The sequence below is a fragment of the Choloepus didactylus genome, chromosome 14 (assembly GCF_015220235.1).
Source record: "Choloepus didactylus isolate mChoDid1 chromosome 14, mChoDid1.pri, whole genome shotgun sequence".
NCBI classification, from domain to species: Eukaryota; Metazoa; Chordata; class Mammalia; order Pilosa; family Megalonychidae; genus Choloepus; species Choloepus didactylus.
This window is the reverse complement of record NC_051320.1, coordinates 63,395,105-63,417,450: the sequence shown is the minus strand read 5'-3', so window position 1 is coordinate 63,417,450 and position 22,346 is coordinate 63,395,105. Positions and strand designations below refer to the sequence as shown.

The 22,346-nt window shown below is 38.2% G+C and overlaps 1 protein-coding gene across 4 annotated transcripts in view; it reads left to right on the top strand.

Moving 5' to 3' along the window:
• Window positions 1–22,346, top strand: part of ANGPT1 (angiopoietin 1) — a 248,791-nt gene that overhangs the window by 138,260 nt on the left and 88,185 nt on the right. For all 4 annotated transcript variants that reach the window (XM_037803274.1, XM_037803276.1, XM_037803278.1 and 1 more), the window contains exons 2-3: window positions 6,437–6,592; window positions 16,393–16,514. In XM_037803274.1, coding sequence (XP_037659202.1) covers window positions 6,437–6,592; window positions 16,393–16,514 — 278 coding nt within the window. The remainder of the gene's footprint in view (window positions 1–6,436; window positions 6,593–16,392; window positions 16,515–22,346) is intronic.

Below are 22,346 nucleotides of genomic sequence, written 5' to 3'. Positions count from 1 at the left end.
AGATACCTAGGTTACCTACGTACTTTACTAGTTACTTTAATTCACTATCATGTCATACAGGAGTAAATGCATCTTAATTTTTGTACCATAGAGTCCTCAATTGCCTTATCCTGGTCCCAGCTCTGGCATGGATGAATGAATGAATGGATGAATGAATGAATGGATGTTGAATATTGGGACTGCAGAGCCGATCCTTATTTTGTAGATGCTCTCACTTTAGGATTAAAAATTGCCTTCATCTTTTCAAAATAACAGGATTCTAGTTTCCCAAGGAGCACCTTCAAAACTTTCTTTCAAATTACATTCCAACTTCATCTCCTGCCCCTCTTTGTTATCTAACTTAGGTACTAGGCACACCAAATGATGTGCTTGAGCCGCCTGGCATATTCTTTCTTGGCTTGTTATCTCCACAAGTACTTTTCTTGCTCACAATGCCTTTCCCAGCATTAGGACCTTATATAATTCTACTTGCCTTTTAAAATCCAACCTAAAAAGTTCTAACACCGTGGAGATTACCCCAGTTTCCTGCGGCAGAGTTAGCCAATTGCTCCCACTCTTCCCACATGTTATTTTTTTTAATTAACTTTATCAAAAAATAAAAATAAACATAAAATAAATGAAAATAAAAGTAGAAATAAACATTTCCAGACCCCCCCCCCACCCCAAAGAAAGTGAGTAGGAAATAACTTCATTGCTTCCAATATGCTCCTACCATACCAAAAGGAAATTAACAAACCATAGTCATTCCTGAGCATTCCCATATCATTAAGTTTACCCTCAATATCTTATCTGTTCTTATTAGATTATTGTTCCCCCTTCGCTAACTTCTATCTATCTCTAGAACATGTTGTTTCACCATGAGTAGATGGCTATTTCTTCCCTACTAGCTTGTGAATTCTGTAAGAGCACGGCTGGTATTCATATTTGCCTTCTCACCACCTATAGCTATTCTCAATATATTATAGCCATTAATTTGTATGTAAATGATAAAATGAGAAGGATTAAAATTATCTTTCAAAGTTTCACCTCACCATTACTGTAGTTTTCATCTTACATATTCCTTATATGAATATCATGTGTTTCTGGAATTTGTCCATAGCATTGGTAACAATGTACTTTTGTTTGTTGGGTGACTTTCTTTTAGGATGAAGCACAACCTCCTGGGCAAGCTAGCCTCTTTCAAAGACACAAAGTAGCTCTGCCACTGACTCAATGTATGATCTTCGACAGCTTCTCAGAGCTTTAACAATAAAATAAGGAATGTAATACCTGCAGTGCCTGGATTGTTGTGAGGATTCAGTGAGTTACATGTCCGTAAAGTCAGTGTGCTAGGTTGAATTACATACCCCAAAAGACCCATGTTGTTAATCTGCATCCCTGTGGGTGTGAACCTGTTGCAAATAGGACCTCTTGAAGATGTCATTTTGAATTAGGATGGCCCAACTGAATAAGGGTGGGCCTTGATCTGGTTCACTACAGTCCTTTATAGCAGAAGAATTTCAGAAATAGTGAGAGAGAAAGCCATGGAGAGGAGCTGGAAGCCAGAAGTCAACAGAAACCAGAAGAGAAAGGAGAGTTGATCACTGTGTGACAGGAATGCCAAGTAACCCAAGTATTATGAGGCAAAATGCCACCAACTCTTGGAGGAAGCAAGCTTTCTAGCCAACACCTTGATTCATTCTCATATGGTATTCGTCATAGCAGCCAGAAAACTAAGATGAGGGGTACATATCTAGCCTTAGTAGAGACTTAATGTATTATTGTTGTTCTTATTCCTATTGTTATATTTTGCAATGATTTGTGCAAAAGATGGGAGGATGAAAACAAACTTTTGTTAAAAACTACATACTAAGAAAAAATGTATGAATAGTAAAGGTTTTTAAAAATAATTCCCTTGTTTTAAATGTGCTGGCAAAATAAACTTTCCACATACCTGACCCTAGGTAGGCCTTCTCACCTTGCCTCTGATTATCTTGAACTCAGCCTGGTGATGTGGAGTGCAAGTAATCACTCTCAAACAATGCATGTTTTTCTCAAAAGAATAAGTAAATGGTCTCAATGAGCTGACTAGAAATGAAAGCAATCACTCAATCAGTCAATCAACCAATCAACCAACCCAACGATAGTGCAGTTCCCATAGCTCTGAGGCCAGTGAAACATCGGAAGATAGAATTGAATCCTTTCTGTGATCACTATCAAGTTGCTTAAGGTCTCTGAGCCTGTGTTTTTTAAAACTTAAAATGGGGCCAATACTCCCCTCCAAGGGTTGTTATATGGATCAATTAAGACAATGTGCATAAACGCTCTTTGTAAACACTAAACCACCTTACAAACATAACATCGCTTCTTTGCTTGAACTCATCATTTATTGTTCATCATCTCATTTCAAATCACATCCTCTTGCTAGTTTTTTTTTGGTCAATACTCTATAACACTCTGGAGTCGGATACTGAGAGTGGTATTATAGTCGAAAAATTTTATGATTGAGGTTGGGAGTCTCCTACTTTTTAGCAACATCAGTTCTGGTCAGCAAGTTCTAAGCTTGAAATTCACATCTTAGATTTTACAAAATATTTAACCTTGAAGTAGCCATCATTTTCTGTAAACATTTTTAAAACCAGTAGGGAATACATAAAGACAATCAAATTTGTTACAAATCATTTCTGAACCCAGCTGATATGGATCAAGATGGATTTCACAGTTATATGTCTACAGAGGAATGTGTAGAGATAAGATGAAAGCAGTCCTCCTTATTAATCACACATTGTATATTTGATTTCTGCCTCCCTGCTTAGCCTTTAAATCAATTACATCTGGTCCTTACTACTTAAGTGTGCCATTGCCTTTTGCACTAAAAGACAGTTACTTCTAGAGGGAGCAGGCCCATTTCATTAAAAAATAATTAACGAGTTATATTTGTGTTATTCATCATGGCAGCTCAAATAGAAATTTTAGCATAAATTGGAGACCTACTTTATTTCTACTTCATGTCAGCAGAATTGGGAGTTTCTTTATTGTTGTGATAAATGCTGCCATAAAACAGTTATTATGCTTTGCTGGTGTTAACTTTCATAGTAAAAAACAAACCCCAAAACCGTACAATAATACAGAATGTTGAATATCTGACATGTAGGTGGGTTCACAAGGCAGCTGAACCTTGGTCCTTGGTGTAGTCATCTGTTGTCAGCGAGTGTCCTCTGTGGAGATAAGGGGACACAATGTTACACCCAGAGTGAGTCCAGCTCTGGGAACTGACCCCTGCTAACCAAATGCATAAGAAGGTGATGTATCGAACAGATTCCCTATTGGAGCTCACCAATTGGTAAATTCTCTCTTGGAGGGAAATTTACACAGGAAACCAAATTATTAGTTGAAATTTCTTGGTAGACAGGGAATCTGACATACTGGAGTAAGTAGTTTGGTGTAAAGCAACACTACTGAAAGAAATTTTCATTTGTGAAAAGTTTAGAAGCTAGCACCAGCATGTAAATCTGCACATCACTTTCTTCATTGAGAAAGACTTGCTCCAAAAGAAATATTAGGTGAATTAAACTGTGTGCTTAGTGACATAGATAATTTATATTCTGGTATGAACTTCTTATCCCGTTGCAGACTGTTAACAAGCAGTTCTTGTCTGGCAGTCGTTCTCGGGAGCATATTTTGAGAAATACTGATTCTTTGTCTGAATTACATGGGTGACACTTTTAAAAATATACAGATTCCTCATATTCACCCCTGAAGATTCTGAATCAGAGTTCCGTTGTGTGGCATATTCATTGGCATTTTTAAAATGCTTGCCATGGATTTGGTGAACATCCATGGTTTGGGAGCTACATGTTAAAATAGAGTTCTTAAGTAATGCTGGGCTGAATGGGTTAGAGGTTACACATGAGTTTTGGAGTTGGAGTTTGAGTTCTTGCTTGACCACCTTGTACAAGCAGTTTTGAGTCTCCATATTGTCACCTATAAAGTGACTATAATAATACCTCCCACATAAAGTTCTTGTAATATTTCAGCAAGGTTGTAAAAGGAAAGCACTTAGCACAGTGCCTGCCACTTGTTAGGCAATTGATGAATGCTTATACATAGCACCATATTCCCTGAATCCGCAAAGAACATACTTCTGATGTTTATCTCTCTGAGGCTTCCTGTGTTAATAAACATCCATCAAATGTGCTAAGACTTTCTTTGGCTGTAAGTGTTAGAAATCTAAATCAATGTGAATTAACAATTAAGGGGGAAAAAACGGGGTGGGGTGGGGATGAGTGACTCAGGAGATTATTAGATTACGTAAATTACAATTCAAGGTCCAAGGGTAGATCTGACTAAAAATATAGCTGGATCCCAGATGCTCAAGAGGTATTCTTCTATCACTATCAATCTATCATCTATTTATCTATCTATTCATTCCTTCACACACTCATTTATTCATTCACTTACTTTTTGGGTTAGCTCTGGTTTTGTGGTGGCAAAATGGGGCATTAATAGTGTCAGGCTGATATGCAACCAATAGCCACAGAGGAAAAAGAAATTCTTTTGTAAAATAGTTATGGCATAATTCCAGAACTTAGGTTCAGGGCCATACACACAGTGTCTGTTCATTCTTGAACAAGTTGCTCTGGCTAAGTAAGAGCAGAATATTCTGGTTTGCCCAGCTCCTGGAGCTAGGTGGGGCAACTCCTCCTGAAGCATCTGTTCTGAAGGAGGCAAATATAATTTTCCAAAAGGAAGTTAAGATATATTATTAGGAAAAGGAATTAACGTATGATGTGGAATCCAAAACAACAGATGACTACTACCCTGACCTATCCTCCTTCCCCCTACCCTTCCATTGTTGTTTAAATATATTAGTTCAATTGGATTTAAGTCAAAATTTGGCCTAGAGGCTTTCTCTTTTGGTAAGATAATTTTCAGATATTTTATTCTATGTTTGTTTCATAACTGAATGTTTATAGATGAATTTTATTTTTCCTACCTCTAATTTTGGGGATAAAGGAAGAAGAGAAGTTACATCAAATAAGAGCTAAGTCATAATATGTTACTAACAATATGAGTCTGATTACAACTTTTCATTTTCTTTAGCTTGGGCAGATTCATGCTTGACAAATAGAAATAAGCAAGAGATCATGTTTGAAAGCAAACTGCCAAAGTTTCACAAAGGGAAATTTAGATTTAGACTATATTTATTCCATGATAATGTTACTATGGATTATAAAATTGTGAATGCATTATGGTTCACTAAATCAGTAAAAGTCACGTAGCTGTTAATTATTTGAAACCAACTTGTGAAGCTCGCCTTGGCAGAGCTCGCAAGTGGTCAAGTGTTGGCATGAGAGTTCGGGACTCGGCACTCAAATCCAAGTCTGACTGTTTTTGTGGTGTGTGGCCTTGGACCTGACTTCTCTGGGAGGCAATTTCCCCATGTGTGTAATTGGGTAATAAAATCTAGTTACCACGTGGTGGTTGAGGAGAATTAAATGCACTGACAGGGAGGTGCAGGCTTCTTCTTTATTTTTCAAGCAGTGCATATGTTCAGCTTTATTCTCCCAGGTACCTAACAGGCTCCCTCATATTAAGTCACTTCATAATTCTTCTTAGCCCCAATGGACCATTTATTTCACAATGATAGTGTTCTCTGAGATGGCACCATAAAATTCTAAGCCTTACCCAAAGTGAGAAGGGCAAATGCCCCTTGTGCTTTACCTTCAGTGCCTGTTTTGTTTTAGTCAACCAAAAAGCATGGGGAATGGTAATATCTAGCTCTCAGATTCTGCAACTCACTTCATATGCTGTTGCCTGTTTTAATGGTCCCTTAAAGTCTCATGTTATGAGCATCTGCCCTCCCCCCCACTCCCTACCCCTCTCTGCCAGTCCAGAAGGGTCTTTGATTCATTGTCACAGAGTTGGAAGCAGGAAGCTGAATATTTTCTCAGAGATAAGTTGTCAGTATGGTATAATGGAAAGACCACAGCACCAAGGATTAGATTTAAATTTTTGTGCTAATTCTGTTGCATTCTTGCTGGGTAAAGTTGGTTTCGTCAGAACCCTCTCTGATTCTGTTTCTTCAGCTATGAACATTTAAAAAAAAATACAGTAAGGTCTTCTGTGCCTAATTCCTATCTTTGCTGTGAAGGTGAAACGAGATGATGTTGAAAACATCATCATAGGGAAAGCACTATGCAAATGCAAATTTTCATTTTGATTCTGATTATATAGATGTGTACACACACACACATATACAATCAGCATGTTAAGAGTATGTTAGTATCTGGATTCCTGCATGCTTTGCTTCCATTTCCCCAAATCTCAGAGATGCAGGGATTCCTGCCAGATGGCTGATTTGCCAGCTGTCTTGTTTTGTCATCATAAATATTACACGTCCCAACTGAGAGTCTTTGCTTCTAATATACTATGCTTTGTCCTTTATCTCTTGCAGCTAGAGAATTACATTGTGGAAAATATGAAGTCGGAGATGGCCCAGATACAGCAAAATGCAGTTCAGAATCACACAGCCACCATGCTCGAGATAGGAACCAGCCTCCTGTCCCAGACGGCAGAGCAGACCAGAAAGCTGACTGATGTCGAGACCCAGGTACTCCCCTGGGGCCAGAGTCGACAAACTCTTAACCAGGAAAATTTTTTTTTCCCTTTTAGCTTGCTCCTTAAACACAGAGCACATTTCATCTCTGAGACTGGGGAAGCATATACATTTTTGTTTATTGGTAATAACAGGAATGACTGCCTCACATGCTATGCATGTTTCTTTTGATTTAATGAGGGTTGGTATATTTAGCTTTGTATGTGTCTGCAAAAACGGGACTGCAAATGACCTAGTCAGTATTTGCATTCAAATAAGCACTGCGGCTACCCAGCTGTGATATGATGAGTCAAACAAAATAATCATTTGGGTCAAATTGGTGCCTTTGATGTCAATTTTGACCTGTCCTATTTGGTCTCTGGTAGAGCTCTCCTGGTATTGGCACCTGCAGAGCTTTTGTGCTTCTAGTGGGCAAGAAGGAAAACCCCAGTAATGTGTAGATTTTTTAAAAATTCAGCGTTCCTTTATAATGAGAGGTCAATATATACCCATGGACAATGGCATAGTTTTTTACTTATTTAAGTACGAATTGGTAAAAATCTAGGGATGTCCTTTAATCATCGCTGTCATAACCCTCCATTAGAGTTTAGTGCACATATCATTTTTGATGAAGAGAAGATGACCTTTAAACCCACTTTTAGCCACAGAAATGGGTATTCAGGTACCATTCTGAAACTCGGGGGATGATTCACCTCAATGTAGTAGAGTTCTAGAACCAAAGCTGGAATATATAAATTGAAAAATAAGGTACAATCTTACTTCTATTTTATTTCATTTGTGTTAATGGCATCACAGACCATATGGTGGTACTTAAAGAGAAATAGCAATGACAATTTATATGGAGCTAGCATTTTATATTACACAAGTCACTCTCACATTTACAATTGATTTTTATGAAAACCATCTGGAGCAGATAGAAGTTTAGAAAGTCTGAGTGATTTTTCTCACGTTGACATAGCTAATCTGGGACTCAAACTGAGGCATTTTTGTTTCTTTCCTTTTCTGTCCATCTTTATTAATAATAATTTAAAAATTGAATAAGGAGTTAACTGTTGACTACATTGGGGTAATAAATCACTTGCTGTTTGGGAAATATTTTTTGCTGGATATTATCATTAGATAAGCATGGGAGATGGGAGGGAGGAAACTATATAGTACAAAAATTACAAGACTTTTTAGTCATTTATTGTTCTACTAAGCAAGCTTGGTGATCCACACAAATTGGCTTCTTGTGGTATAAATTATGTCAGTGTATTTTCTCTTATTTTTATTAGAACATAATACTTTAAATTGAAAATGCGCAATGCATTTATAACAAGCATTTATAAACCAGTGGATCCTATTATGCTGCCCAGGTATGCTCCTGTGGGTTTGCTTCTGCTTTCATACTACCTTGGTTAGCATCACTTTTCCTAAATCTGATTTTAGGCCCCCAGTGATTTCAGGAACACATGACAATGGTTTTGCAATACATTTTAGTACCCTAGCTTTCACATGATGATGTTATAAAGATAAGTAAACTATTGCTTTCTAGTCCTCTGTTGACCTTCTAGACCTGCAGCTTAACAGAAGGTGGCAGAGACAAGGTTTTACTGTAACCATATTTTAAAATACTATTTTATTCAATAAGCATCATGATCAGAAAAGAGACAGATAACGAGCACCTCTAAGTAACCCTGCTGGCCAGGATGGTGTGAATCAGGCACCAACACCATGCCCTTTCTTTCCTCTGTACTCTGGCTTGCTGTATTTTTCTCACTGTTACCCATTTGTACCAATATCTCTTCTCCTTCAAATTCTTCTTTTCAAGTGTGCAATATGAAGGGATGGTTTTCAGGGATTATTCATGTCCCTTCCTGTTGTAGGATTCTATTTCTGAGTTCCTCCTAAGGACAGTTTTGATTAGAAGTTAATAGGCAAACTGCATTAAATTTACCTCTATAAATATGTGCTTGGCTCTCTTCTAAGCACTCTTACATATATTAACTATTAAATAAAAATAAAATCCTACAGGTAAGTACTATTACCATTCTGGAGTAAAGATGAGGGAACAAAAACACAGAGAGGTGAAGCAACTTGCCTGGGACTAAACAAACAAAACAAAACAACAACAAAACTAGCAAATGGTAGAGTGAGGATTTGAACTGCTTGTATGTGGCAGCAGGGTCTGTATGCTTCCTGAGCTCTCTATGCTGCCTCTGTGTTGCAGTTTGCTTCTCTTTTTAAGGTTACAGAAAAGTAACTGGGTCCAAACCAGATGGTAAGATGAAATCAAAGAAAGCAAAAGGGAGTGTGGACCTGTCATCAGCTGCCGAATGTTTTCTGTAAATAAAGAAGTTGCTGCTGCTGCCCTGCTGGTGACGATGGCACCACCGGTGATTTTGACATTTTTCCATGTGCCCATCACATTGCCTCATGTAATCCTGGGGTCCACTGCTGTTCTTGCATTCACTGGCTGTGTAACTGCAGGGAATTTCTTTATATATTGAGCCCAAGTTTTCTCATCTGTAAATTGGAGTGATAGTTCTAATAGGAAATGTTATGAGAATTCAGTAAAATTGTATATGCCATGAAAAACATTGATTATTCGTGGCTTGTCACTTTGTCTGTGGCCTATGCATCACATCTTACCTAGATTTCTGACTCTACACATTCAAAATGAAACTGAGCCATCCCTTTTACCCCTTCTAACAATCTGCTTTTTCCTCTTGCATCTCTTAACTTGATTTCATCATGACTAACCACCCAAGCACCTAAACCAGAATCCTTGGAATTGTCTCAACTTGCTCTTCTTTCTCACAGCTTCATCTGCTCGCTACCCCATCTGGGTGATTTGACCTGTATCAGCCCTTGACTCTGCACTCTTTCTTATCCCCGTCATCGTTGCTTCAATTTGTGCTCTTATGGGCTTGCCTGGATCATTTTCCTCTCATAGCAAGTCTCGCCTTTCCCTGGACCACACACCTCCATGAAGCCAACCGTAAAATACTGTCTGCCTTGCCAACGGAGTGATCTAAGATACAAACTCGACTATGCGTTTTGTCTGCTTTAAGCTTTTAATTACTCCCCATCTCCTTATAGCCTAATTTGTAGTTTCTTGCCATGGCATTCTGGTCTCTTCATGATCTGGTCCTTGCACACCTCCCATGCTTCATGTTCCACTATTCGGCCTTTATACTTACACTACATTAACACTAAATTACCTATGGTTCCCGACAGACATCATATGGGTCCATATCATTGAACCTTTGCACATCTGTTGCTTTGATTGTACTGTGCCACCAAATTCCCATCAGTCCTTCCAAGCCAGGGTTGGGTAAAGCCACCTCCTTAATGTTTCCTTCAGTATCCTGCCTCCAGACATTGCCGGTAGTTCTCTATTACATGTTGTTTTTGTCCTTTGTATATACTGTTATTGCAGTAACACACCAGAGTGTAATAATTTGTTTGTTTCCCCTATTAATCTATAAGCTTTTTGAACCTGTGGGCTTTATCTATTTTATCTCTTTATCTTTATGACATATATTTTTATATACTCACTATGTATGATGTGTGACACATACTAGGCAATCAATAAAAATTTGTTGAAATTGAAATAAACTTACATTTTCAATAATTTTTATGGGAACCACAATGTTAGAAATGGAATTCAATTAAATTTTAAAAGATGTATTTTGTGTACCTCCTCATGCAAGATGCTTTAATAGGTACTATAGAGAATACAACAAGTCAAGCAGTCCTCATCCTCAGTAAGCTTAACTGAATTAATGTGGCAAACTTTTCTAAACTGTTTGTTTCTTAACTTTCAATAAAATTAATTGGCTCTGAAGCCTTTCCTTACAGCCATGAAAAGGCACGTCTTCAGCCTCCCAAACTGGAGAGCATAATTGACCATGGCCCTAGCTGCTGTGCTTTGTAATCCGTCACTGAGTTGGAGCAGTAGCTGGAATTCCCAGTGACCACTCCCAGCCAATGGCTCACTGTGGCAAGGATGCTCAGTCCTGCTCCTGGAAGCTGTGGGCCTCCACTGGCACATGACTTTGACCCAAGGACTCCCCGTTAGCCTTGACAAACTTTCTTACAACTGCACTGCTTGTTAAGACTTCCACTCAACCATCCTTCCTTCCCTTTCATCTTCATATGGTTAGATCTGAGGATTCTCCCAGCCTCCTCTGGCTTCCTCCCCATTTTCCCTCCAGGCATTTCTCTTAATAAATTTCTTGCATTTTTAGGATCTGCTTCTCAGAGGTCAGAACTATCACACCTATTTTTTGGACCTTAATAGAACAATTACAGGTTTAAGCAGTTCAAGAACATTTCTATCAATGAGCATGCATCTCTAGGTAGAATTCAGTTTTTCTTCTCAAAGGGTAGCTCTTACAGTTGAACTATGGACCTCTTTAACTTGAGAGAATAGCTGAATAAACATTTAACCTTGGCCTAACTGGAATGTCAGTGAAATAAGTTTGCTAATGGGCTGTTAAAGAAAATACCCTGGTAGTTAATTTTCTTGTAAGGTTTGGAAAAATTGTTAACCCACTAGGACTAGGACAGGATTCAGTGAACTGTGGCCTGCAACTCAAATTCAGCATACCCTCTGTTTTTATAAATAAAGTTTTATTGAACACAGCTACACTCATTCATTTACTTATCTTTGGCTGCCTTCTCACTACAGTGACAGAGTTGAGCAGATGTGGCAGAAGGTATTCACTTGCCAGACCTAAGATATTTACTATCTGGCTCTTTACAAAAAAAGTTGGCAAGTCCCTGCACTGGGATATAAACTCCTTGAGAGCAGGGATTTTGTCTCTCTTGTTCTCTGCTCAGTCACTAGAATTTAGAACATGTCTTGGTACACAGTGGGCCCTCGATAAATACTTAATGAATTATTGAATTAATTAAATCATTGTCCCTTTATTTCTGTGGATGTCAGCCCAGTGCTTCCAAGCCTAAGGGCAGTGGTCTAAGGACTGTGTATTTATGGTAACATATATGCAGAGATAGCTAATGGGCATAAAAGGACTTTGCAGAGTAGATGTCAGTCTACTGCGGAGAGGTTCTGACTGCCTAAGGACAATGGGTGAAGGCATTTTCTCTATAGTCTAAAAAGCATCTGGAGCCTGGCTCCCTTCCTGCCTCAAATGCTATTAGTGCTTGAATATGTGAAAGAGAAAAGGAGGTGCCTTCAGCTGTAACAAGCAGAAGACATCATGACATTTGAAAGAAATGACTTTGGTAACAGTTATTATTGAATGAAGGAAGCTGTTTCTTCCAAAAGGAAGCTGTTTCTTTTTAGCTAAATGGGTCTACTAGTAAGAATTCACACTCGGGAGACAGACTGTCTGAGTTGCATTCCGGCTCTGTTGTGTATTAGCTCTCATGCAAGTTACTTCTGCCTGCAAATTCTGCATCTGTAAGTACTGTCTCCATTAAACATCTCCATAATTCAATGAGGTTTTAATTATATTTTATTATCACAACAAATAATAATAATAATCTCTAAGATCATCTAATTTCCACAAATTTCCTCAGTTGTTCTACCAGAAGTTTTGTGTGTTTTGTTTTTCAAGGTCTAGTAGTCCTTTAATTTAGAGCTGTCTTCCACATTTTTCTTTTTTCCTGAGACTGACATTTTGAAGTGACTGGGCCAATTGCCATATAAACTGTTCCATATACTAAAATTTGTTTGTGTATTTCTTTATGATGTCCTTTAATTTACTGTGGTTTCTGTACACTGCAAGTTAAGTCTAAAGGCTTGATTAAATTGAGTCAAACATGGTGGTAGGAGGGCTTCATAGATTTCTGGTCATTTTTATATTGCATCTATCTCATGAGAAGGCACAGATGTCAGGTTGCCAGACTGTCAGTGATGCTAATTATGTTAACTTGGTTAGGGTGGTAGCCTCTATCTCTCTCCATCCCAGGGGTGCATTTCCTCCTTTGAAATTAGCACATAACCTGTGATAATTTATCACACTGCTGATCATTGGCCAAATAATTATTTCACTGTATTTGTAAAACAGTGATTTTCTACATGTATCAGTCTTCATTCTTCTGTAAAAATTTAGATTGCCAAGGCATCCTCCCTTATGTTAGTGTTTTTTCTTTGGAAAAAAAAAAAAAAATAAAAGGAAACACAAACCTACAAGGCCGATTTCAAAGTTAGAATGCTGGTGAAGGAGATTTTCTTTAATAGTTCTTGTGTTCTGCCTCGATCTTTACCTTTATTCGGTGTTAATGCTAGTTTAAGGTAGATTAAAAGCATTCTTGAAAGTATTAAAGGGAAACTGGCTAAAATTTTTTAGTTCACTTTCTCTGGGAAACTAATCATTTTTATTTTTAAATTTTTCTTTATTTTTTAAAGAAAACTAAAATTTAAAGTCCATAAGTCCTCAATTTCATGGTCTTACATCTTCTTTACTCTTTGAAAAATTCTGGAAAATTTAAGTTTTGAAATTGTTTCTTGGAATTGTTCCACATACGCTTTCCTTTATTTCCCTCTCTTCTTTCCTTCTTTTTTATAAAAATGTGTTTTGAGATGTGTTCAGGCTAAAGAAGGAAATGTCTTTTGTCACTTTAATGCAACATTCTATCTATTGCTAAATAGTAAGTTCCATGGACACATGACATGAAAGTGGTAAATTTATCATAGTTGGCTAGACCATTCTCTCAGTTGCCCACTTTTGAATTTCAGGCCTATTTTAATTCATCAATGGAGAGAGTTGAAATAAAACAACAATTCAGTCAAGCTGCTGGGGAGAGAATAGTAGGATTGGCATTTGTGCTCAAAACTGGCCTGGACTGAGATTTGTTCTTCTCCTTCTCCAAGTTCATATGCTGCTTGAGATTTGGGCTTATATAATTGAAGTCAGCTCAGTATTCATGGGAGTCTTTTACACTCTATCTGACCACTACCCAACTTGAAGGACAACTCGCTGTCCAACGAGTAGCTATAAGCACCCCCAGCTCTGGAGGTTTGGAGGTCTCCAGAGAGCAGCCCTTGCCACCTGTGTAGCTGACCTCCTAGTGCAGGCAGAAAGATAACAGATCCTGTTCAGACAGGATGATTCCAGAGAGCGAATATTCCATAAAGAAAAGGAAACAGGGTGAGCTGATGCAGGGTGATGGAGAATGACTTTACTGAGGGTGGCCAGAGGGGGCCTCTCAGAACAAACCTTGCAAACCAATCATGCATCTGGAAAGGGACAGATGTGGCAGGCAGAGAGAAAAACAAGTGCAAAGACCCTGAAGTGAAAATGAATAGAGCATTCTGAGGCGGTAGAAAGAAGTCCAGTGTAGTTGGAGCACAGTAAGCAAGGGGGAGAGTGCCAGGAAGCGAGATCTGAGAAGTAAGCAGATCCTGATCACACAGGACTTGTAAATCTGGCTAAGAACATCAGAGTTTATTCTAATTGCACAAGGAAGCTATTGGCACATTTGACACAGGAGATGACATGATCTGATTATATTTTCTGGTTGCTATGAAACAAATTAATTAGAGGTAGGAAAGAATAGAAGCAGGGAGACAAATTAAGAGCTGAGGTACTCTCTAGAAGACGTAAATATAAGCAGCTTCATTTTCAGCTATGGATGGTTCCATGCTATTCTCTGTGGACTTGGAGAAGAATATTTTGCTCTGTCCTTTGTAACATCTAAATGTTGGTGGTGGAGTCTGTCAGGAAGTGTGATCAGGGTGAATCAGGGAGAAAACAGAGTTTATTTAACCACATATAACATGCTTGCTTTGGAAATACAGTGTGCTTTTTATTCATTAAACAAATAATAATTTTATTTTCTGGGTTCCATTCTAAATGTCACCAAAAGATTCAAGCGTTTCATTCCCTATATCACTATTTAATAAATTGTCTCTCTAGTTAATAAACAAAGAAGCATATCACTGACCTGTGACAAAATGGTTGATATTTGAATATATATTTTGTGTACCCCAGTCTTTACATTTTCTACCATTTTTCTCTCTGGGTTGCTCCCAACTCTGCCATCAAATCCCAGGTCTCCTTACCCCTGTTTTTCCTCAAATGAAATGACTCAGAACAGAAAAACATTTTTTAAAACTCTAAAATGCTCCAAGAATACAAGGTATTTTTAGTAGTGGTGGTTTTTAGACTGGCATCCATATCTCTCTTCATTGCTGAGTCTGTAAATGAATTATTGCACCTTAAAACTTTTTGAAGGGCAAATACCCTGTTTTGCCATCCTCTGACCAATTCCCCCTGTAGGGCTGGGACTAGGGTGAGGGGAGCTAGACTGAATCACGAGAGACCAAGTCATACAAATACAGTGTCAGATTCTGTCTTTATTTAAAATTTTCTTATACTGTTCATGCTGGATTTTTTGCATTAATTTTGATTTTTTTAAAATGTTTTGTTATAACATTACTTATCTTATTGCTGATTTTTTGGCATCCTCTATTTTATATCTGAGACTAATGCCTCCCTCTCCTCAGCCTAATCCAGGGTCTAACCCTCCTTTCCCCCCATCCCAACCCAGTAAATAAGTCCCTGCTCCCCAATAAACTCCTTGAGCCCAAGCCCAGGCTTGGGCATATCAGGAATAACTTTCTTGGTGCATCTAATAGATCCCCAGATTTAGACCTGCTGCAGAAAAGGGGGAATGCTTCAATGGCGTTTTCTTTAGAGGAGCACTCTTTAGGTAGATACCAATCCTGCAGAAGGTTTCCCAGGTACCTTTCAATAAGTAGTTCCAGGAAAGCTGTGGCAGTTGGGTCGCAAAAGTTTTCAAGTAAACTTTTGAAAAGAGGAGGGGGAAGAGAGGGAAAGGACAGAGGTAGGCACAGGGACATTGACACAGTCTGAAGGCCTCTGCTAGGATTGGAGGGTATGATCACTTCTTGGAGAATGGAAAGGTTTGTGTGCACAGCTCACAAGCTGCTATAACAAGACTCAACTAGCAACCTGGGGCTTCACCATTCAAGATGAGTTAAGCATTTACAATTTCCATAAGACCCAGTTTGGTGGAGTTGAAAGGATAATGACAATCTGCCTTTTTCATTATTTGAGTTGCTGGTCACTTCTTTTCCTTGGATTATGATGCAGAATGGTTTGGTTCTCCCTCTTCTTAGTTTTCTATGTAGAGTAGTAGACTCACAGTCAAGCTATCTGGGTTTGAAACCCAGGTCTTACCTTGGTTCCTGGGTGAATTTGAGACTTTCTCAGAACCTCAGTTTCCTCATTTGTAAAGTAATGATAAAGATTCCTCCTTCAACAGTCTACTGTGTATTTTAAATGACATGACTTGTGGAAGGGCTGACGTGACCTAATGTGATAGGTGTTCGATAAGTGTGTGATCATGAATCTATCTAAACTATATCGAATTGTTTGCACATTTCTAAATGGTTTTCATAAGGTGATAGTTGGAGGCAGGAGTATTTTACATGCCTATTTGTCACTCTTAATTATACATAATACCCAAGACCTTGTACTAATACTTACCTTGCACTTATAAGTGTTGGAAATCATATGTATAAAGCAACTAACATTGTACAATATCCTAGGGTCTTAGGACATGAGAATTGTTACTACAAAAATGGATTTAAAAACACAATTTTTTCATTTAACTGCAACCTCAATCTCAAGCCAATATAATGTATAAGAAATGTATAAAGCATTAATTAGTAGAAAGTAGACCCTTTGATCAATTATCCATCAAGAAATATCTTTTAAAAAGAAACACGCCTAAACAGATCACCCGCAGTAATTGTTTTTTCCTCTCTGATTTGTGATTAAAGTTTGAAATGGTTTTGTTTTTATCTTAAGGTACTAAATCAAACCTCTCGACTTGAAATACAATTGCTGGAGAATTCATTATCTACATACAAGCTAGAGAAGCAACTTCTTCAGCAGACTAATGAAATTCTAAAAATTCACGAGAAGAACAGGTGAGGATTGTTGTATTCCTACAATATTTATGTATATTTTAATTTATATCTCCATTTTCTGCAAGCTGTAAAAAAATGTTGTGGTGATTTACCAGAAGATATACTGAGTCAAATCAGTTTTTTATATAAAAAGAACAGAGGGCTTAAGATGAATACAGCAAGTATGTCACCAATAAGGACTAATATTGTTGTTCACCTTGCTGAAATTTGTTGTTTTTATAACTTTTATCATTAATTTCTCTGATGTTCAGTTGTTCAAATCCCACCATATCTACAAAAATTATTTATTCTATGATTAATTTCCTTGACTCAAATATTGACAGTTTTCAACAGAATCAAAGCTTACAGCGATCGAGAAAAGAACAGAACCTCTTCGAAATTCTGTATCTTAAATTATCACCCTACATAAACTTAAGCTTGTATAAAGCTACAAGCGTGTAGGGAGATTTTGTACCAGAGAAAAGCAAAATTTGCATTTTTCCCAGAAAATTAAATATAAATTAATTTATATATAACGCTGACTCAGGTGTTTCTTTTAAAATATTTCATTTAAAGGCATTTCCTCTGGTCATAAATTTTTTTCATTAGCCTTACAGATGCCGTCACACTGTTGTAGCTTATAAATTATGAATCATTTCTGATAAGTGCAATGGGACTTAGAGATCATTAGAGTTGATAATGACATATAGACTAGGTCAATTATTTTGAAGTCATTAACATAGATGATAATTCAATCAAAGCAGTTTGTTCACAATACTGACATGTAAAGGGCAAGTATCTTAATAATTAATTGCATTTGGAAAACTTGAAGAAGAACCAGTTCTTGTGCATTACACTGAGTTAAAGACTATCGTGTCAATAGAAACTAAAGACCATTGTGTTAATGGAACTAGAGTTTCCACCATAGTCCAAACCGGGACAGCCCCTAAAAGGGCTACTGGTTCTCCTCTTATTTTTTTTTTTTTTTTCCATTTTTATTGAGATTGTTCAGATACCATACAATTATCCAAAGATCCAAAGTGTACAATCACTTGCCCCTGGGTACCCTCATACAGCTGTGCATCCATCACACTTAAATTTTGTTCAATTTTTAGAAACTTTTCATTACTCCAGACAAGAAATAAAGTGAAAGATGAAAAAAGAAAAAAAGAAAAGGAAACTCTAAACCTCCCCTATCCCTAAACAACCCCCCTCAATTGTTGACTCCTAGTATTGATATAGTACGTTTGTTACTGTTTATGAAAAAATGTTGAAATACTACTAACTGTAGTATATAGTTTGTAATAGGTATATAGTTCTTCCCTATATGCCCCTCTATTATTAACTTCTAATTGTATTGTCATACATTTGTTCTGGTTCATGAAGTGATTTCTAGTATTTGTACAGTTGATCATGGACATTGCCCACCATAGGATTCAGTTTTATACATTTCCATCTTTTGACCTCCAACTTTCCTTCTGGTGACATATATGACTCTGAGCTTCCCCTTTCCACCTCATTCACACACCATTTGGCGCTGTTAGTTATTCTCACATCTTGCTATCAACACCCCTGTTCATTTCCAAACATTTAAGTTCATCCTAATTGAACATTCTGCTCATACTAAGCAAGAGCATCTACATTCCTTCCACAAGGCAGGAGGGAGAGTCAAAGAAGGTAGAGAGGCAAAAGAAAGAGGAAACAAAAAAAATGACAGCTAGGAAGCAGCAAAAGGAAAAATAACCTTAAATCAAAGTAGAATAAAGAATCAGACAATACCACCAATGTCAAGTGTCTAACATGCCGCCCCTATCCCCACCCCTTATCTGCATTCACCTTGGTATATCACCTTTGTTACATTAAAGGAAGCATAATACAATGATTCTATTAGTTACAGTCTCTAGTTTATGCTGATTGCATCCCTCCCCCAATGCCTCCCCATTTTTAACACCTTGCAAGGTTGACATTTGCTTGTTCTCCCTCGTAAAAGAACATATTTGTACATTTTATCACAATTGTTGAATACTCTAGATTTCACTAAGTTACACAGTCCCAGTTGTTATCTTTCCTCCTTTCTTGTGGTGTCTCACATGCTCCCCATCTTTCTCTCTCAATCATATTCATAGTTACCTTTGTTCAGTGTACTTACATTGTTGTGCTACTATGTTCCAAAATTGTGTTCCAAACCACACACTCCTGTCTTCTATCACCCTGTAGTGCTCCCTTTAGTATTTCCTGTAGGGCAGGTGTCTTGTTCACAAAGTATCTCATTGTCTGTTTGTCAGAAAATGTTTTGAGCTCTCCCTCATATTTGAAGGACAGCTTTGCTGGATACAGGATTCTTGGTTGGTGGTTTTTCTCTTTCAGTATCTTAAATATATCACACCACTTCCTTCTTGCCTCCATGGTTTCTGCTGAGAGATCCGCACATAGTCTTATTAAGCTTCCTTTGTATGTAATGGATTGCTTTTCTCTTGCTGCTTTCAGGATTCTCTCTTTGTCTTCGACATTTGATAATCTGATTATTAAGTGTCTTGACGTAGGCCTCTTCATATCTCTTCTGTTTGGAGTACGCTGCGCTTCTTGGATCTGTAATTTTATGTCTTTCATAAGAGATGGGAAGTTTTCATTAATTATTTCCTTTATTATTGCTTCCGCCCCCTTTCCCTTCTCTTCTTCTGGGACACCAATGATACGTACATTATTGTACTTTGTTTCATCCTTGAGTTCCCGGAGACGTTGCTCATATTTTTTCATTCTTTTCTCCATCTGCTCCTTTGCGTGTAGGCTTTCAGGTATTTTGTTCTCCAGTTCCTGAGTGTTTTCTTCTGCCTCTTGAGATCTGCTGTTGTATGTTTCCATTGTGTCTTTCATCTCTTGTGTCGTGCCTTTCATTTCCATAGATTCTATTAGCAGGTTTTTTGAACTTTTGATTTCTGCTGTATACATGTCCAGTGCTTCCTTTACATCCTCTATCTCTTTTGCAGTATCTTCTCTAAACTTTTTGAATTGATTTAGCATTAGTTGTTTAAATTCCTGTATCTCAGTTGAAGTGTATGTTTGTTCCTTTGACTGGGCCATAACTTTGTTTTTCTTAGTGTAGGTTGTAATTTTCTGTTGTCTAGGCATGGTTTCCTTGGTTATCCAAATCGGGTTTTCTCAGACCAGAACAGGCTCAGGTTCCAGAGGGAAGAAATATTCAGTATCTGGTTTCCCTGTGGGTGTGTCTTAGAAAACTGCTCCACCCTTTGATGCCTCGGGTCACTGTGCTTTTCTGCCCAGCAGGTGACGCCTGTTAGCCTATAATTCTTGACTGGTGTGAGGAGGTATGGCCGTGTTCCCCCAGGCTCTGGGGTCTGGTTCTGAATGGAAAGGGCCCCACCCCTTTCCTCCTAGAGAAGACAGACCCCCCAGGTGGAGGTCATTAGCATTTCAATGGTCTCGCTCTCTGCTTGTGGTGTCTCCACCCTTCCCAGAGTCACAGCCCTGGAAACTGAAAATGACTGGGGCTTTCTCCACTGAGCCAAAAAAGAAACAGATAGCCCCCTTCAGACCCAGTCCAAGGCAACCCTCCGGCTCTCCCAGGTCAGTCGTCACCCAAAGCCTCTGTCTGTTTTTTGGGGCTGCGTACCTGTAGTGAGCAGTTCACACTCGCTACTTAAAACCCCAGTTGGAGCTCAGCTGAGCTGTATTCGCTTGCTGGGAGAGAGCTTCTCTGTGGCACCACACGGCTCCGCAGCTCAGGCTAAGGGGGAGGGGGTCTCCCGACCTGGTTCCGCAGGTTTTACTTACAGATTTTATGCTGTGTTCTCAGGCATTCCTCCCAATTCAGGTTGGTGTATGATGAGTGGATGGTCTCGTTTGTCCCCCTGCAGTTATTCTGGATTATTTACTAGTTGTTTCTGTTTTTTTGTAGTTGTTCCAGGGGGACTACTTAGCTTCCACTCCTCTCTATGCCGCCATCTTGCCCGACTCCGGTTCTCCTCTTATTTTACAGAGAAGGAAACAGAGCCTCCGTGGAAGTGAGTGACCTGTCAAAGGCCACACAGCTTGCTAGGGGCAGAAATAGGAGTAGAATCTGGTTTCTTCCCTCCTAGCCCTGCTCTTCCCACTGTAATACATGGTCTCTTGAGTCTACCTATAAACTAGGAGGATTTCTCAACTTCATGCTAAAAGTAGACCTTAATGACAATTATAATTAAACTTTTGCATGAAGAAGATAAACCTGGCTGTTGTTTTAGAGTCTGAAAGGGGTGACTCATGCTTGACACCTTGTATCTTCTGAGTTTTGTATTTATTTATCTTTTGCACTGTGTCGTGGGGTTAACTGTATAACTATAAATAAACTTGACAGGACTTGACCCTGAACTGGTTGCATGATGAAATGTCCTGGAATTGAAAATCCTGTTGAAAAGCACAATTTATACTATGCAGTTTCACAGTAACCAGACACATACATGTTGGAGGTATACTTTATTTCAACCATCCCATGCTTTAGTTTTGTTGCTAAAAGTGAACTTTATTCACATAGCATATTTCAAGATGCTATTGTGAAGCTTTTTGATTAATAAGCAAAACAATGACAATTTTACCTTTTTGTAGGTTGTGGTTTGTTTTTATAGTTACACAAATAATGTCCATTTTTATACAAATAGAAGAAAGTAAGCAAAAGTAAATAAAAACAAATGATAATCCTGTCCTTCTGAGAGAGCTACATATGTTGCTGCATATTTTGTATACATAAATAATGTTTATAACAAAATGTTGGGTCTTATTATACACACTGTTTTGGAGCCTGCTTTTGGCAAAAATGTATATCTTTTCATATCAACAAAATAATCCCTCTAATATCATTCATAATAACTGCATGGGATTTCATTTTACGGTTGTATCCTAAGGTGGTTTAATCCATCTCTTTCCTGGTATGCTACTACATATTACTGATCTTTTAGAAAACTGCCAGCATGGATTTACATTCTTCAATTCTTCCCGTACTGATATATGCATTATCTTTTGTTCTAAATCTGACACTTTAGCTGTCAGGAGACCACAGTGTAAACTATGAGTCCCAAAAGGGCTTGCCCTTAAATCCACAAGCAAATGCTGTCCTTACTGCCACCTGTACCCAGAACTCTTCTCTCTCTGTCTCTCCCTCACTCCCTCCATCTCTTATGCAGTCTTTCTTTTGCTTTCTTTTCTTCTCCCATTTTAAAAATGTGCTTCTTCCCACCCTAGTTCCAGATCATTTAGGATATCTTGTCTTTCCATCATGATTTTTAATATGGCACCTGGTATCTTTTCCCCTTAGGGAATTCTCACTATGAAATACATTTTTTGAAAGGTGAACTACTCAAAAGTTGTTCTCCCTCTTCCATCAGTATAGCTGAGTCAGAGTGCTAGCACTCAAAATAGCTCCTCTCTGGATCAAGCAGAAAGGGCTTCTCCATTGTGCCATCATGTCTCACAGGGAACTGAGTCCTAACCCCAAGCAGACATATGCCTTACTGCTGAGGATCATTTTCCCTCATTTAAATTCTGATTTGTAAGGAAAACTCAGGTTTTCTAACATATGTAAACCACTCCATCTATTGCTAATGATAATTGTTTTCATAAATACAACAATTTTATTTTCCAGCAATTTGGCTATTCTACAACGAATTCAGGAGTTTCAGTTTAACTTGAAATTCATTTCTGTGCTTGTGCTCACAAAAACAGAAATGTGTCTTAAACTGCTCCACACTCCTTTTGTTTTTGACTGTGGGCCTCTGAAGTATGGCATTACCTCAGCATGTGGTTCTTGAGGGCATCTTTCCTGTCAGTGTGCTTTCTCTACTGGCATTGCCAGATCTGTGT